The sequence below is a fragment of the Lytechinus pictus genome, chromosome 17 (assembly GCF_037042905.1).
Source record: "Lytechinus pictus isolate F3 Inbred chromosome 17, Lp3.0, whole genome shotgun sequence".
Classification (NCBI taxonomy): domain Eukaryota; kingdom Metazoa; phylum Echinodermata; class Echinoidea; order Temnopleuroida; family Toxopneustidae; genus Lytechinus; species Lytechinus pictus.
Genome location: NC_087261.1, coordinates 20463011 through 20478959, shown reverse-complemented (window position 1 = coordinate 20478959; position 15949 = coordinate 20463011). Strand labels below are relative to the sequence as shown.

The 15949-nt window shown below is 36.5% G+C and overlaps 1 protein-coding gene across 2 annotated transcripts; it reads left to right on the top strand.

Annotated features, from left to right (window-relative positions):
* Positions 1 to 1243: 1243 nt before the first annotated feature.
* On the top strand, positions 1244 to 14671 carry LOC129280141 (peptidyl-prolyl cis-trans isomerase FKBP1A-like). 2 transcript variants are annotated; one of them, XM_064111874.1, is made up of 5 exons: positions 1244 to 1698; positions 9066 to 9113; positions 9695 to 9807; positions 11489 to 11562; positions 13513 to 14671. In XM_064111874.1, the coding sequence occupies exons 1-5, from the start codon at positions 1659 to 1661 to the stop codon at positions 13565 to 13567; spliced, it is 330 nt and encodes a 109-aa protein (XP_063967944.1). In that variant the 5' UTR covers positions 1244 to 1658; the 3' UTR covers positions 13568 to 14671. The 2 variants fall into 2 exon arrangements, 1 of the variants encoding a protein (XP_063967944.1); XR_010296203.1 differs by having other exon boundaries at positions 1555 to 1698; positions 11489 to 12583; positions 13179 to 14671.
* The last annotated feature ends 1278 nt before the right edge of the window (positions 14672 to 15949 follow it).

Genomic DNA, 15949 nt, shown 5'->3' with positions numbered 1-15949 from the left:
AATTAAGACACCAATGCTGTCATGAAGCATATCGATGTTTTCGCTAATATATTCTCTTTCATGTAGAATGTTGACATTGTGTATTAATTGCTGTTATTTATAAAACAGTTGAGGATTCATGAAAAAATACTCTGTTTTGAATTATAATTTGCCTAATTTATGCAAATTAGGTAATAATAAACAAGGATATCTTAATCATTTTATGACAATTTTCTTCCCTTTCTTACCCTAAGTCTTTACTTCCAATTTTAGGGCAGTTCTGGTTAAATGTATATTCTAAAATACTTGTTTTCACTATATCGACATAATATGCAAATTTATGCAAATTACTTGCTTATTTGCATAGATACAGCGTGTCTCTTTGGATGAATCTTTTTCTTTTGACTCAAGGAACATTTGTGCCAAGTGGGACATTTGTACTAAAAAATGCAGCGTTCACCCCTTTTTTTGCAGTTAACAAGTCTACTATTTGCATTATATTATTATAAGTAACCATTCTCCTATATATCAGAAATCGCCCTTCATTCAACCGCTGATTTTTTTTCATGCCAAATCAGCGGCAGTTTATTTAATTTTAATGAACATCCTGTTTTTTCTGCATGAGCATCTTTAAATTCATTTCAAAATGTGTTAATTTATTGGCCTCATTTCCCTTTTATTTTGAAATTTCTCTTTTGCAGTGCGCCCCTTCGCCTCTGATCAATATGTGCCCCATATTTGCCCTTATTCATTTTTGATAAATGCCCCTTTTTGTTTCTAGATTGTTCAGTCTGTTAAGGTAAGGTAATTGCAATAAGCGTCATTTCCTTTCTCACCAGAATTGATGGGGAGGGGCATAGGCCTACCCCCCCCCCAAAAAAAAAAAGGAAAATAAAATAAGGGCATTTTGTTGAGCCATGAGCATCTTCTTATGATGGATACCGGCGCATTACAAAATTATATTCACATTATCATAGGCCTAATGCTCTATAATGAAACGCGCCCTTTGTGAGGTATCACTATAAAAAAAACATTTTTTTTTTTCGTCCCTGAATTTAATTGATTCTTTTTTATTTGATATGCATTCTATATTTCAAATATTTCCCTTTTTTTTTTCTTTGCCCTTTATTGCGCCTCTGAAAGTTCTCGTATAAGCCCATACAGCAATTAACAATACATATTGGGTAAATTTTAAGATTTGAGAGGGAGAGGCCGATGAGAGGCCGGAGGAGGGGGTATGATCAGGTCAGGTACGGATCCGGCTGCAGGCGGAACTTATGAGGGCACTGCATGACGCCGTAAAATTGCAACACTATAACGAAAGAGAGAAATCGCGCAAGTCGTGTTAATTAGGCGAAAATGAAAAAAAAATGTTACACCAACTGGTTATAAGACGAAATTGTCATAGACGAACTGGTGATAAGACGAAGTGATGATTGAACCAAATGGTTGTTAGACGAAATGTTGATGGACAGAGGTACCGGCGAAAAAAAACTTTACTTTTTTTTCCTTCCTACCCCGTCCACTTTGATACCATCGATTTATTTTTTCACACTGTATTTTACTTTTGACGACACCTTACTGTGGCATGTACTCAAATGTGTTCGTACTCGCAGTGCAGTGAGATCACTTTTTGACTTAAAGACTTCATAGTAAAAGTACTCTTTGTTACATTAATCATGGGACGTGTTCAAATTGAAACAATCAAGGATGGTGACGGTAAGTTGCATACCCACGTAGGCTAGCCAGAACAGCTGAAAACTATTTTTTTTTTGGTTAACAATAACTCCTCAGACCAACTCGTGTACGGACTACGCCTACGGTACCGGTAATATTTCCCGGGGGGGGGGGGGCACTTTCATGATTGACGAGTGGACATTTCATGGGGCCTGTTGCATGAAAGGGTCTTTCGTAGAACCATTCTACGTAAGAACGAGATATCGCTCAACTGTTTCACAAAGCCGATTTGGGCGATACGAAGAATGGTCCTTGTACATGGTCTTGGAAAGACACCTCCAGACATGTCCTACGTAGGCATGATCTTCTTTGCACACCGCCCGCCACCGTCGGCATTGAGAGAAAATGCGTTTACGGCAAGCCACACTGACATATCACCTTTAAACATTTTTGGCCTAAGTTATTTTTTATATGGGGGCTAGTTGTCATAAATTTTAGGTCGTCTGTTTGCACGGCAAGACGACCAAAAACAGATGTCATTTTAACTTCTCCGGGCATTATGTCCGGGGGTAATTGTAGGCCCAAATATTTTTATAAATATTTTTTCTTTTATTCTCCGTCCTATCCCCACACCATTTCCATTAATTTTTTTTTTTTAAATATCGAAATGGGTGGCACTATCTCTCTGACCCTCATGCTTTCTCATTATAGATAATTAAACAACATGAAAACAAATTTCTTTAAAATAAATTAGGGCCTATGTAAGGTAAAAACGTGTTTATAACGTTCAGCAAAAAAAAACACGATACAAAACTAAAATGTTAAACATGGTAAATCATTCATTTATTTTTATTTCATTTTCATTATAATTATTTTTTTTTGCTGAGATTAATTTTAATCAATAAAAATTAATTGTCGGATTTGGGCTAACTGGAGATGTGAAACAGTGAAACAAAGCAAAAAATCTGCAGTAACAAAATAGCTCATTGAATTTAAGATACAGATTAGGCCTATAGCTTACGAATCCATCACAATTATTACAAATGAGGATATTAAGCTAGTTCATTAAAGAAAAGATTATGGAAAGTCCATACGAAGAGGCGCATTTTAAATCGTAGGGTAGGCCCTTTTCGGCCCCTATGTAATGTTAAAGCAATAATGTAGTCTCTATACTCCTCAACTTTGAAATGTTGAACATATATATTTTTTATATTCTTAAACCTTATATTCTTATATAAGCTTCCATAAATTAAGTGATCGACTTTAGAGATGACCAATGTTTATGATCATTGTAATATTTAGCATTATTTCTGTAAATAGTATTTTTTCCATTGCGGATTGCACACCTTTTTCTATGTTTTAATTGTTATTGCAAAGCACTACTTTATCCACTTGGACATGTTTGCATATTTTCCTTGTCTTCTGTTACTCATCATGCAACTGGTACTATGTTTATACCCTAAACACTCATATTTGTATTTCTTGCGTTATATCTGACAAATAAAATAAATAAATTAGATTTTTCACAGGCAGCCTCTCATATTTTCCATTTTAGTCTCATACAATCAGACACTATTGATTTTGTTTACTACATTCAAACCCTATTTTTACCTCAACAGATAACTTATTAACGCATAATTTGCAAAATCATCATTATATATATATGTATTCAATAAAAAATCAGTATATTGAACTAATAAAATGTCGAAATTTCTTAGTTAAATCAATTTTTATGTCAGACAAGGGTCTATTTCGTTGAAATATCAATGAAAGGTGTCTCTAAAAGGACACCGTGTTCTAAATAAAGAAAATAATGAAAATTTCGATTTTATCCAGTTATGTTTGTGAATCTTGAAAGTTTTTTCTGTTTTTACCTCATAAAGTACGCTCCATACATCAATTCTACAATCGGTAATAAATAAAACATTATTTGATCCCCTTTTATTGAAATATATATATGATTTTATGAAAAGTCGTCATTCCAAAATAAAAGGTTCAGGTGACGATGAAGACTAAATATTTTTCCGATACTATCGATATCAAACGATGTCGCGGACTTGAAAGACAAAATTGCCTTCGTGAAACGGAAAGCGCTGATTTGTCGCCAATCTTCCTATCTCGGAAGAATGGTCCTAGGACGTTCCTACGTATCGCTCATCTCGTCATGCAACAGGCCAATGGATACCATGCGCGGCGCTAATGCAGTTTCGCACCCGACGATTACTATTTTTACCAGGCAGTAACGTTAGAATCTTTAAAAATTGTTCACAAATCATGCATGCATGTGTGAGTGGCAAATGTCATATCCCAGGCCATTATCAGCAAGTCTCTCAGTCGCATTCCAAGCCCAAGGTCAACATGGTCAATATTAATTAACTGCTTTTCCGAATATCGCGATCGATAACGTCAACATCGCTTCACTTGGCTTCGCCGCTAAGGCGCTATGTTGATAAATAATGGTACTTTCACTACTGAACTTGAAGTTAGCGACCAAAAGACTCGCCTGCCGGGTGCCGGCAGTTTGTTCGCAGCATGTTCGCATGATTTGGTTGCTAACTTCAGTCCATATCAACATTACGGTGCACGGCGTATCCAAGCGAAGCAATGCCTGACTGAGTCTGACTCTGAAGATTCGCACGACGATGTCAAGAGCGAAGCCGAAATGCAGCCGTTCCCAATCGCGATATTTGGAAAAGCGGTGCGTATATTGACCTCAAAATGTGACAGAGACTAATTGCTAGGAGTAGGACATTTGTGTCTTGTGAACAGTTACTGGTGGTGAGGTAGGCTGGTAATCGACCGGTGTGAAACTGCATTAGCGCCACCATGGGGTCTCGAAAAGCACCCTAAACACGTATTTTCCATATTCTGAAAATGCACCCCTTAACAAGTATTGGCGTGTGAAACCCTACCCTTAACAAGTATTGGAAACAAAACGATACTCTGTCTTGGCAAGTAAAAAGGCTAAATAAAATAGTAAATTGACCCCCTAACGTTAAACAACAATATTTTTATTGTTCACTGTTGTCGGTTTTACCTTTTACCTGATTGGGTACAGCCCCACCTCCCAAAAAATGGCTTTAAATAGTGGTAAATTTAAGTAAAATCACCTTATAACTACAAATAATGATTTAAAAGTACTAAGTTTAGGAAAAACATATTCCCTGCCCCCAGAAACATATGAATAGACACCAAAACCAGAGAAAAAGACCATCAAATAAAAAATTTGTGGCCCAAAATGTGATTTTGGGGGGTTTTGGCGGCCATTTTGGATTTTGGCCCGGCACACTTTTTTCTCGGACCCGAGACAAAAAATATTGTCATTTCATGTTGAGATAAGGTAAAAGGAACACAAAAAAACTGTTGTCACAGTAAAACTAAAAATCACCCATTTATAGCCCACTCCTAATAAGAGTAATCAAGTATCACTGAACATCCTGTACGAGTTTCAGGTCACATGACCATGGTCAAAGGTCAATGAACTTTGGCCGTGTTGGGGGTATTTGTTGAATTACCATCCTAATTGTGAAAGTTTATGGATCTAGTTCATAAAACGTGGGATATAAGAGTAATCAAGCATCACTGAACATCCCCTGTGAGTTTCAGGTCACAAAACCAAGCCAAAGGTCAGTTAAGGTCAATAAACTTAGGCCATGTTGGGGTAATTGTTGAAGTGCCATGATGACTCACTGCCATCATAACTTTGAAAGTTTATGGATAGAGTGAATGAAATGTGGACATGGGTATAGTTGACAGTTTTAAGTCTCTGTTCAAATGTCATTTATGGTCAATGAACGTGGTATTATGTCATTATATGAATGATGTTTTTGTGAATGATTATTTTATAGTAGTTTTCAAAGTTAGCACTGCTGCTATATTAAATTGCGTAATGCAGGCGAGACTGCCAGAGGCGTTCCACTTGTTAAAAAGTGGAAGCACTGGTGCCTTGCAGTGAACAAGTGATCATTATTTGTAGGGGGTCTAGATCTAGTTGTAGATCTACTCTGTTTGTTACTAACATTAGATGGTGAAATAACAAATCAGGTTAGCAATGTTTGGCTTATTTTCTCTTATTATTGAGGACATGCTTGATTTTTTGACACTGTCAGTTTTCATTACAACTATACATCATATGACTTGGCTCTTTTACAAGTAGATCTAAATTGAATTCTTTTAACTTAACCCTAATTCTCCCGGGGGGGGGGGGCCATTATGGCCCCCCCCTTGACAATTTTCGCGATATATCTGCTGCGCAAAATTTTCTGACCTCGCCGCTCACTGACTTTTTACTTTTAAGTCTCGCGCAAATTTTGAGACCAAATTTGTGACGCCCGGGTACGCGGTTACGACATTACGCAACATTATGTAAGTGCATGTCAGACCCAAAATTGCTCATACAGTCAGACCGCAGGTCCCTATGCTAATGAGCAAAAAGGCCAGATTCATCCAAATCATCTCGTGACTGAATCCTCCTCCTTGCAAAATCTCGTGATTCGTGAGATTTTCTTTCTCAAAGAATTTACCTGTTTTAACCTCAAGTTAAATGAAATATTATTGCACCATCAGATAGAGTAAAAGTTACTCTTTCATATTAGTCATTTATTTTGTATACAATATTTTGTTAAATAAGTAAATTTCTGGCCTGAAAATGTGCCTCAAAACTGAATTTTCTTCCTCTGTTTTCTTTTGCAAATTGTGCAAAACTTTTTATTTTGAGCCTCAATGATATCTATATCACCATGAAGCTGAATTTCTGTACTTTCTCACAATACCACTCTTGATATGCGGCACCTTTTAATCGGGTCAAGATCACACTTTTCCCAACAAGGTACAAGACGAGATTTCTGAAATTTTGTACTTGCATGAAATCCAGAGTTCTGATTGGCTGGATAAGGTTCACAGAACTACAGGCGCGGGGTATTTGAGGAGATTACCATATGGGAAGTGTGACCTTCCCACGAACCCAGGCACTGGGACCGTTGGAATTTGCCATTGTGTGGTCTCTTTGACCAATCAGAGTGCAGTATTCTTGTTTTCAAACTGCTTTATGTACTTGGCAAATGAAAAGTGTGATCTTGACCCGATTAAACCAATTCTTATTTTGAAACCTATATCATTTCAAAGCATAAATATTCAGCTTTATCATGATATAAAAATCATTTGGGCTCAAACAAAAATAAAGTGTGAAAATAGCAGCTTTTGTCAGGTGAAAATATTTCTTTTGTAGCATATTTTAGATCAAAATTTTAACCTATATTACAAAATCTTTGAATAGATCCAAACACATAACCTGAAAGAATGATTCTTCTTCTTTACAATGGTACCAAATTCATGAAATTCGATGCACAATTAGAGCAGCAATGACCGAATGAAAAGAGGTGTTTTGGTCCGCATCAAGCTCATTAAATATGCAAAACATCTCAAGTCATGAATATCACTTGGATGAAAGAAGCCACTTTCTTGGGACCTGCAGTCTGACTGCATAAACGTGATTTCATGTACAAATCCAATGCAAATTGTGTATTTGGCCAAAATTCATAAATGTATCATTATTTCTACTTTTAATGATTAAACTTAATTAATTTTGCCTTGTTTATGATTAGAATTAAGTCTGGAACGATTTCCATCGAAAAAACAATAAAAAAACAAAAGTAAAAAAACAAAGAAATACATAAGAAATTAAAAAAACAATAAAATACATAAGAAATCGGTCTTGGTACCAGAATTTTTTTTATTCACATATTGTTAGGAATGCTTTAAAGAATATTTTCACCAAAAAATAGCATTCTAGGAGCTTTATTTAGTGAATCAGAGCAAAAAGTAGGATTTCATGAATAAATTAGCATACCGGTAATTAATTCATATAAAATAAAAATATATGAATTCAGTGAAATTTACCAATTCAACTGCGTAGATTACGTCACTCTACCATCATTCAAATTTTCGTTGTGATCGCCCAATCCACGGCTGAGATCTTAAGGGGGGCCCCCCCCCGGGAATGACAAGAATCAAAATACCCCGGGAGATTGAGGGTTAAAAAGAATTAAATTAGAGTCTTCATGTAGATTGTTTAATAATTGTTTTACTTTCCACCAAACATAGAGGGCCTACACAAAAATATGCCCAATATTCAAGATTTTGAGCAATCTAGCCTGGTGAATACAAAAAGTTACTTATGAAAAATGAATTGAAACTGTATGAGTATTTTGGTTACAAAATTGTTTTTAATGAATTAAACAAAATTGTGTATTTGTGTTATAAGGCATGTTGTAGATCCCCCACAGGCAGGATGGTTTCAGTGAACAAGTCAGTGACGTAACCAAGTCCTAGGCCACTTGTTGAGTTGTTCACTGCAACCACCCTGCCAGTGGCGGACCGTGACCAGGAGGAGACAAAGCATGGAGGAGCACAGCATTGTTCACAAACAATACAGTGCCCCTCCAATGCTTTGTCTCCTCCAGGTCACGGTCCCCCACTGCACCCTGCCTTTCTTATTACGGTAGTCAATAGAGGCGCACAACCAATATGGGAGACTGTCTTTCATGTGGGAGATTATCTCCACTATCAGAGACTTTTTTGTAAAGAATTTGGGTATCCAATTTCAGAGACAGTCTCCTGTTTGGGAGTCCAATTTTCTTTGTTTACATTTGCTGTATAAAAAGGATCACCTTAATAGCGGCAAATGGAAGTGTGATAAATAGATTCCTCATGATAAATTACCCCTTTTCACTGTCTACTTTTGTTTCATGAGGATTTTTGTTGTCATTCACACACAAAACAAATGGGCTTCTGACCTCTGAGATAAAATTTGGGTGGAAAAAATGAGGTCTATCTTGTTGGTGTAGTTTCTTTTGTCCTTTTGCAATGAAAATCTCCCATATTGGGGAGAGTCTCCCATATTGGCCGTGCGCCTCTGTTAGTACTAGATATAATTTAGTAGTAGGCCAGTCCTTCATTTGACTGTGCATTTGTACTAGATATCTAGTAGTAGGCCAGTCCTTCATTTGACTGTGCATTCGATTTTAAAAATATATTTTCGGGGGGGGGGGGGTGTTTAAAACAAAGATTTAGGTATGCATTTAACTGCAACTATATATAGTTGCACTTGAAGTCAATGCGTACATAACATGCAATTTGCCATCTTATTGATTAATACGCAGCAGTCATGCCCCTTTATTTATACGCAATTTTAAGTGCGACTCTAAGTCATACTTAAATCTTTGTGATAAAGTAACACCTCTCGGGCCTAGACTATTGCTCCAGAATATATACTGAAGAAAGTCATAATTTGTGTGTCCAAAGTATAAGTTAAGAGTTCTTGCCTATTGAAAGGGCAAGAATCGTTTAGATTTTGCTCACATTGTCTGACCTGAAGACTTATTCATGTATTTTTCTCCTTTTTAATTCAGCAACAAACTATCCTAAAAAGAACCAAACCGTAACAGTCCATTACACAGGTAAGGATTCAAACTCTCAAGTTTATTGTTGTGGAAATATTGATTGGTTTGCAAGCAATAGCAGTTCTTAATTTGTTTCAAAGAGTTATATTTAAAACTTGTTTGCCTTTACATATTTAAAAATGCTGCAATCTTTACGAAATTACGAGAACAGAATGTGGAAATTTTTTAAAGAATGATGCTGCATAAATATATATATATATATTTTCATTCAAAATATATGTCAGTTTTGTTCATTTGGTAATCTATGTGAAATAACCCCTTCATGTACACCTGTGGACATGGAAATCCTTTCCATGTATGTATACCTACATAATTATACTGAAGCTAATGATATATTGTCAGAGCTTTCAAATGGAAACTGAGTTGTCATGTTATTGATGTAGGGATACAAATAATTTGATTTACCAACTCTCGTGTCAGATCGCGAAGCCTGGCGTACCATTGTTGATTCATTCTCGGATGTGTCAGATTTGTATTGTAGTGCATTTATTGCTTTAAAATTATTTGCTGTCGGCAGTCATATGGATAAATTGAAATGGTAATGATGAACATTGGTCACTTTGTGTTTTTTCCACCAGGGACTTTGACCAATGGGAAGAAGTTTGACTCGTCAAGGGATCGTGGTAAACCTTTCCAGTTTAAGATTGGAAAGGGACAAGTCATCAAAGCTTGGGATGAAGGAGTAGCTCAGGTACGTTTCTTCCATGGGTGGCGCTATAGGTAAAGTTATCTAGGGTAATACCAGCCAGGGTAGTGTCATCCAGGGTAATACCATCCAGGGTACCAGTGTCTTCCAGGGTGGTGCCATCTCAGATAGAGCCATCTAGGGTAGTACAATCCAGGGTAGAGTCATCTGGTGTAGAGTCATCCAAAGCAGAGCCATCTAGGGTAGTACAATCCCGGGTAGAGTTGTCTAAGGTAATGCCAGCCAGGGTTTGTGTCTTCCAGGGTGGTGCCATCTCGGATAGAGCCATCTAGGGTTGTACAATCCAGCGTAGAGTCATCCAAAGCAGAGCCACTACCCGTACAATCCCGGGTAGAGTTGTACACCCCAAGATTTGTCAAGTAATGAAGAAAAAGATAATGAAGAGGACAAAAAATAGAAATAGGCAGAACAGGGAAGAGCTAAAGAAAGAAGAGTATTGCAAAGGGAAGTTGTGGCCATACACCTCTTTACATCCCGTTTAAAAGATGGGTCATAAATACACTGGCGCAATCCCTGGTTTCATCTCACTGGTACCAGCGACTCTAACGTAAGTTTTTGATCACAGCTCAACTTTGCTACCATAATGGGCATTTTAACCCTTTTAGGTTGTTTGTGCCAGCTTGATCTGTTGGCATAAAGTGAAACAAATCAATGTGAAGAAATTTCCATTTCCGACATATCCAGTATTTTTCATTACATTTTGTCTTCTAAAGGGGGTTTGCATTTCATGCTTGTTTCCTCACACTAAGCCATGCTTTGATGTCAAAGAAAAAAAAATCAATCCTATTTCATGCCAATCACGGCTTGAACTATAAGTAAAGCAAATTATCGCAATGGCCTACAGTGCTACACAATTTAAGGATTTTTTTTTCAAAGCATTAACTTTTTTTTAGGCACTGTTAAGTTCCATAAATTGTGCACATTTAGTGCTATCCAGAGCAAAAGGGTAGTGTTGTACCATCCAGGGTAGTGTCATCTAGGTTAGAGTGATCCAGTGTAGTACCATCCAGGGAAGGGTCATCCAGGGTAGTGTGATTCAGGGTAGTCCAATCCAGGTTAAAGTGATCTTGGGTAATACCAACCAGTGTAGTGTCATCCAGGGTGGTGCCATCCAGGATACAGCCATCTAGGGTAGTGCCCTCCAGGGTAGAGTTATCTAGGGTAATACCAGCCAGGGTAGTACCATCCAGGGTAGTGTCTTCCAGGGTGGTGCCATCCAGGATATAGCCATCTAGGGTAGTACCCTCCAGTTTAAAGTTATTTATGGTAATACCAGCCAGGGTAGTGTCATCCAGGGTAATACCATCCAGGGTACCAGTGTCTTCCAGGGTGGTGCCATCTCGGATAGAGCTATCTAGGGTAGTACAATCCAGGGTAGAGTCATCTGGTGTAGAGTCATCCAAAGCAGAGCTATCTAGGGTAGTACAATCCCGGGTAGAGTTGTCTAGGGTAATGCCAGCCGGGGTTTGTGTCTTCCAAGGTGGTGCCATCCAGGATAGAGCCATCCAAGGCAGAGCCATCTAAGGTAGTACCATCCAGGGTAGTGTCTTCCAGGGTCTTACAAGTCCGTATGAAATGGTACCCAGATCATGGGATACATGTAGAGCACTGCAGTTCTCAGTATAGATAATTACATTGTAATGGATTTATTTTACTTTTTTTGCAGATGTCAGTAGGACAGCAATGCAAGCTGACTTGCCCACCTGACATGGCATACGGGGCCGAAGGCATCAAGGGAACATATCCTTTACAAGACAATATGTAGCCATCCACCTCAAAACTAACAATAAGTCACTAGCGAAAGTTCTCTGTATATAGATATAGCCAAATAAGTCATTTTTAGTCTTAAAAAAACTAAAAGGGCAATTCCATAAAATATGTACGTCCGACCCCCTATATGTGGGACCTTCATGAAATTTTCTGTCTCTGATTTCTTGTTCTTTTGACAGTCTGTTATGTTCTCAAAGGACCATGACTTGATCAGTTTATAAAGTGAAGTAAGACTTGAGAAAAATGGGGGTCGGATGTTTAAAAAAGTTGATCATTTCATGGAATTGCCCAAAAGTAGAAAATTAGCTTATCTGGAAGAGTAGTAAATGTTCATCATACCGTCCAAATTTGAAGTAGTAAAGTTGAATAAAATTCAAGATACAAGCGTATCTTTGACACCATTTTTTGCAGACTGCTTGAATGTTTCGACAAGATTGCACAGAGTGCATAACCCGTGTTTGAGTGAACCTTGAACTTCAAAACCTTGTTTTCTCCATTGCGCAGCTGTCCCTGAATTTATTCTGCATTCAATCAAGTACATGTGAGGGCTATCATCAATTTTGACAAGTTATATATTATTTTTAAGCTTGGGATGTGATATTTCAATCTCGGCGAAAATCTCAACCTCGGTGAAAATCTCAAAATTCATTTTAGGTGACTTATTATTGGTTTTAGAAGTGGAGATACATGTATAACAAAGTATGTGCTATTGTTACTCTAATTTTCTCACTATCAACAAGATTTCTGTAATTTATTCATGTATTGGTATTTATTCTGAGTCTCTGCACATGAGATGATGCCCATTCCACAATTACTGCATTCTTTGTGGTATAATTCCAAGAAAGAGGTTTAGAATGAATATTCAATGGTCACTTGTTAGTTTTTATATAGAACTTCACATATTGTATTGTCTGAAAATGCAGATCTTCATAAGTTTCATTTACATGTATATAGCACTTAATACTTTGTGTTTCTAAGCACTTAAAGGGGAATCCAGCCTTGGCCATTAAATGTTGTGTTGGGAAGGAGAAAAATAAATTAAACAGAATGGTGAAAGTTTGAAAGAAATCGGACAAGCAATAAGAAAGTTATAGCTGCTTCAAAATTGAGATCACTTATACTATGTAGATTTCAAATTGGCAACTGGATAAGTAAATTATGACAAGGGGCAAGGACAACTTTCCCATAGGCCATGTATTTTATTATCAGGGATTTGTGGTTTTCTCCTAAGTACCCATTCCCCTGGGGCAGTAATTTAAATATAACCCAGGTAGTATATTGTTTTATGTCCTCATGAAAGAAAAATATTAATTTGAAATAAAACTTTTGGGAAAAATGACATTTTAGCCATTATACGTATTGGAGTACATGGAAGAGTAGTCCTTGCCTTACATCACTATGACATCCCATATGCGGCCAATGTGAAGTCTCCATGGGTATAGTGATTACCAATATTTACAACTTTTATAAAATCATAACTTTCTTGTTGTTTGTCCAATATTGTTCAAACTTTCATCTATCAACTTGTCTGATTTTTCTTTTCCTTATAAAAACAATTTTTTATTTGGGTTGGATTCCCCTTTAACATTACTATTACCCCGGTCAGGATCCATCACTGTTGCACCTTGTCAGAGAATGACATACTTGGATATTGGTGTCTTGCCGGAGGACATTAGCTCCGGGTTGGATTTGAACCCTAGACGCTTGGTTTAAGTGACTGAGCCACTACATCACAACACCCCCATGTAAAAAATCATAGATTGTAGTGATAGGTCTACTTGTACTTTGTACATTATCTTAATCAAACCCTCCTACTTTTTTAAATATTTTCTTAATACTTAAAGTATTTTGAATAATCTTGGAGTTGAAATGATGAAATTCTGTGTTATATCAATTGTTTTCCTTAACAGATATTTCTACTATTCCACCCAATGCAACTCTCCTCTTCGATGTTGAACTGATTTCAATAAAATAAACTGGACGGACGTTACAGCTACTGTTTTTTTTTTTCTTTTCTTTTTTCACTCATGAACATTAAATGATATTTTCAATACTCTACGCTCAGAGGAGAGAAGTTTCTACAAAAGTGTACCCACAGAACTCAGAGTGGGTCGAACGATTATCTTACAGTACCTAGTAAATGCACCTTCAATTACGCCACAATCCACCATTTTGCTTAGGACTGCACAAAAGCAACAGGAGACTGGGACATTGACTCTGACAAGAACCGTTATACAGATATTGCTTGCAGAGATGTTGAATGTAACATTTAATTTCCCCAACAGTTGAAGTTAGTTGTCATTTCAGGTAGTTAAATACATCCAGTACATGTACTTGACCAGCATATTATGCTGATTGCTGATGTGTATGTATTGCAAGCCATTTTTTAATTTAATCTAATTTCTTAATTTCTTGATATTAATGATTGCCAAGACACAAATGATTGATTGATATCAAGAAAATTGGTTGAATAATGAAAGTAATCGCCAAACATATGGTGCCAGCTCCGGAACTGTACCCCATTGGATGTGCTTGATAAAGATTTATTTAAAATCTGGAATATTTCCATTGTGAATACATTCTAATTAAATAATATCAGGAGAATCATAAAGGCATCCATTATTTTCTCATCAAAATTGAGTGACTTCACTTATGATATGCTAAAGGATTTTACACATTTTCATTTTTGTCCAACTCTAGTTTTCATGTTCTACTTAAAACTTTATGGAATTTAATGTAATACTTCATGCTTGCATGAATTAACTTCAATGATCATCAGCACATGCTAATTTCATGCATTCCTTTTCAAGCAAATCCGGGTTCTCCAAGGATCTTTTGTTCAATTACATGTTGTTTTATTAGCTTTTTTTCATTATTTTAAAATGTAGTCTTTGTGTAATATTTTCAAGGCTAGTTCATTATTAATGCTTACACTGTGGTACATTTTGTAACATACAGTATGAATTATTGTTATGAATTACGAAAAAAAAAATGTTTAGCTTTGATATTTCCAATAATGCACACTCCCTGTAATCCATTGTAATCATTTACAGTGCAATTAAATGAAATAAATCATTAATTTGTCAGAATTATGTGTAATTCATTGAAATGAATTGTTTATTTGTCAGAATCTGTGCATGTCATTTTGGGTTTTTTCATGAATCTTGGTGTTCCATAGAGACTCCCATTGGATAGTTGGACAGGAAGAAGCAAGTGACCAAGCTTGTATTTCCTTTAAAAGAACAAAACAGGATGTGGAATGGATTTGAAAGTGTGTGTGGGGGGGGGGGGGGGGGCTGGAAGGGGGTGCTGACCATGTACAATATCACATTCACATAGTAATTTTATGATTTTGTACATGTTTATTGAAGAACGTGGGGGGAGGGTTGAAGCCACCCCAACTTCCGCAGCCCTTGCAAAATGTACCTTTAAATTACTCCCAATGTATTCAATACTGCACCCTGCATTCAATTCAGAATTAGAACTCTATACCAGTAGGTTGTCACTTGCTCCCTTTTGCCAATCATAGTGATGAGGAAGACAATCCAAACTATGTGGTAGGTACTTGGTTTTTCAGCTCCTTATTACAAGTCACCTTATGTTTGTTTTTTTCTGTGCAGCTGAAAACCATGCTTCATATATTTAGAGGTGCATTTTCATTTTTCTGCCATCGTCAAGGAGGAAGACTTGGTCTGAAGCTTTGTATTCCACTAAAAATTTCTTACCCGCGAATATTGCCTCAACATGTTTAAGAAATATCGGTTTGCATTGCACTTTTGATCATTTATCTGATGGCAGGGTTGTTGATTTTTTTGATTTTTTTAAAAAAATCAAAAAAATCGGATTTTTATGATTTAAATCGGATTTTTATGATTTAAATCAGATTTATTTGATTTTTTTCCAATGAAAAATAATGGTCACACTTAACAAGATTTAAACTATATTTAAACTGTTTTACACCAATAATAGTGGTCAAGTAGTCTTTTGAACATTGTGTATTGTACTATTTGACACAATAATCCACTTATATACAGGTTATTATTATTATTTTTTTTTATTTATTTGCATTATAGAGAGGGACATTTTATGGAAGCCCAAGTAAAGTTATGTATTATGTATACATTTAAACTCTTGAAATTTTTATATCAGTCAGTTCAAAACATCTGAAGTGTTACTCCAATGCATGAAGTACTCAAAGAACTTGAGAATTTCCAACAAAATTGACATTATTAAAGGCCTGTTAGGGTTCCTATACTGCCCTTGGGAATTCTTGCTGGGAATATTTCCTAGAATTATCACATGGGGGATTTTAGCTAGGAATATTTCCTAGAACTATCACATGGGGGACTTCCCAACT

What these genes read in the sequence shown, in the direction of transcription:
- LOC129280141 (XM_064111874.1), top strand. Translation starts at nt 1,659, where the DNA reads ATGGGACGTGTTCAAATTGAAACAATCAAGGATGGTGACG. An exon ending in AACAATCAAGGATGGTGACG is followed by an intron (nt 1,699 to 9,065) that starts GTAAGTTGCATA and finishes TTTTTAATTCAG; the next exon opens with CAACAAACTATCCTAAAAAG. An exon ending in GCCGAAGGCATCAAGGGAAC is followed by an intron (nt 11,563 to 13,512) that starts ATATCCTTTACA and finishes AGATATTTCTAC; the next exon opens with TATTCCACCCAATGCAACTC.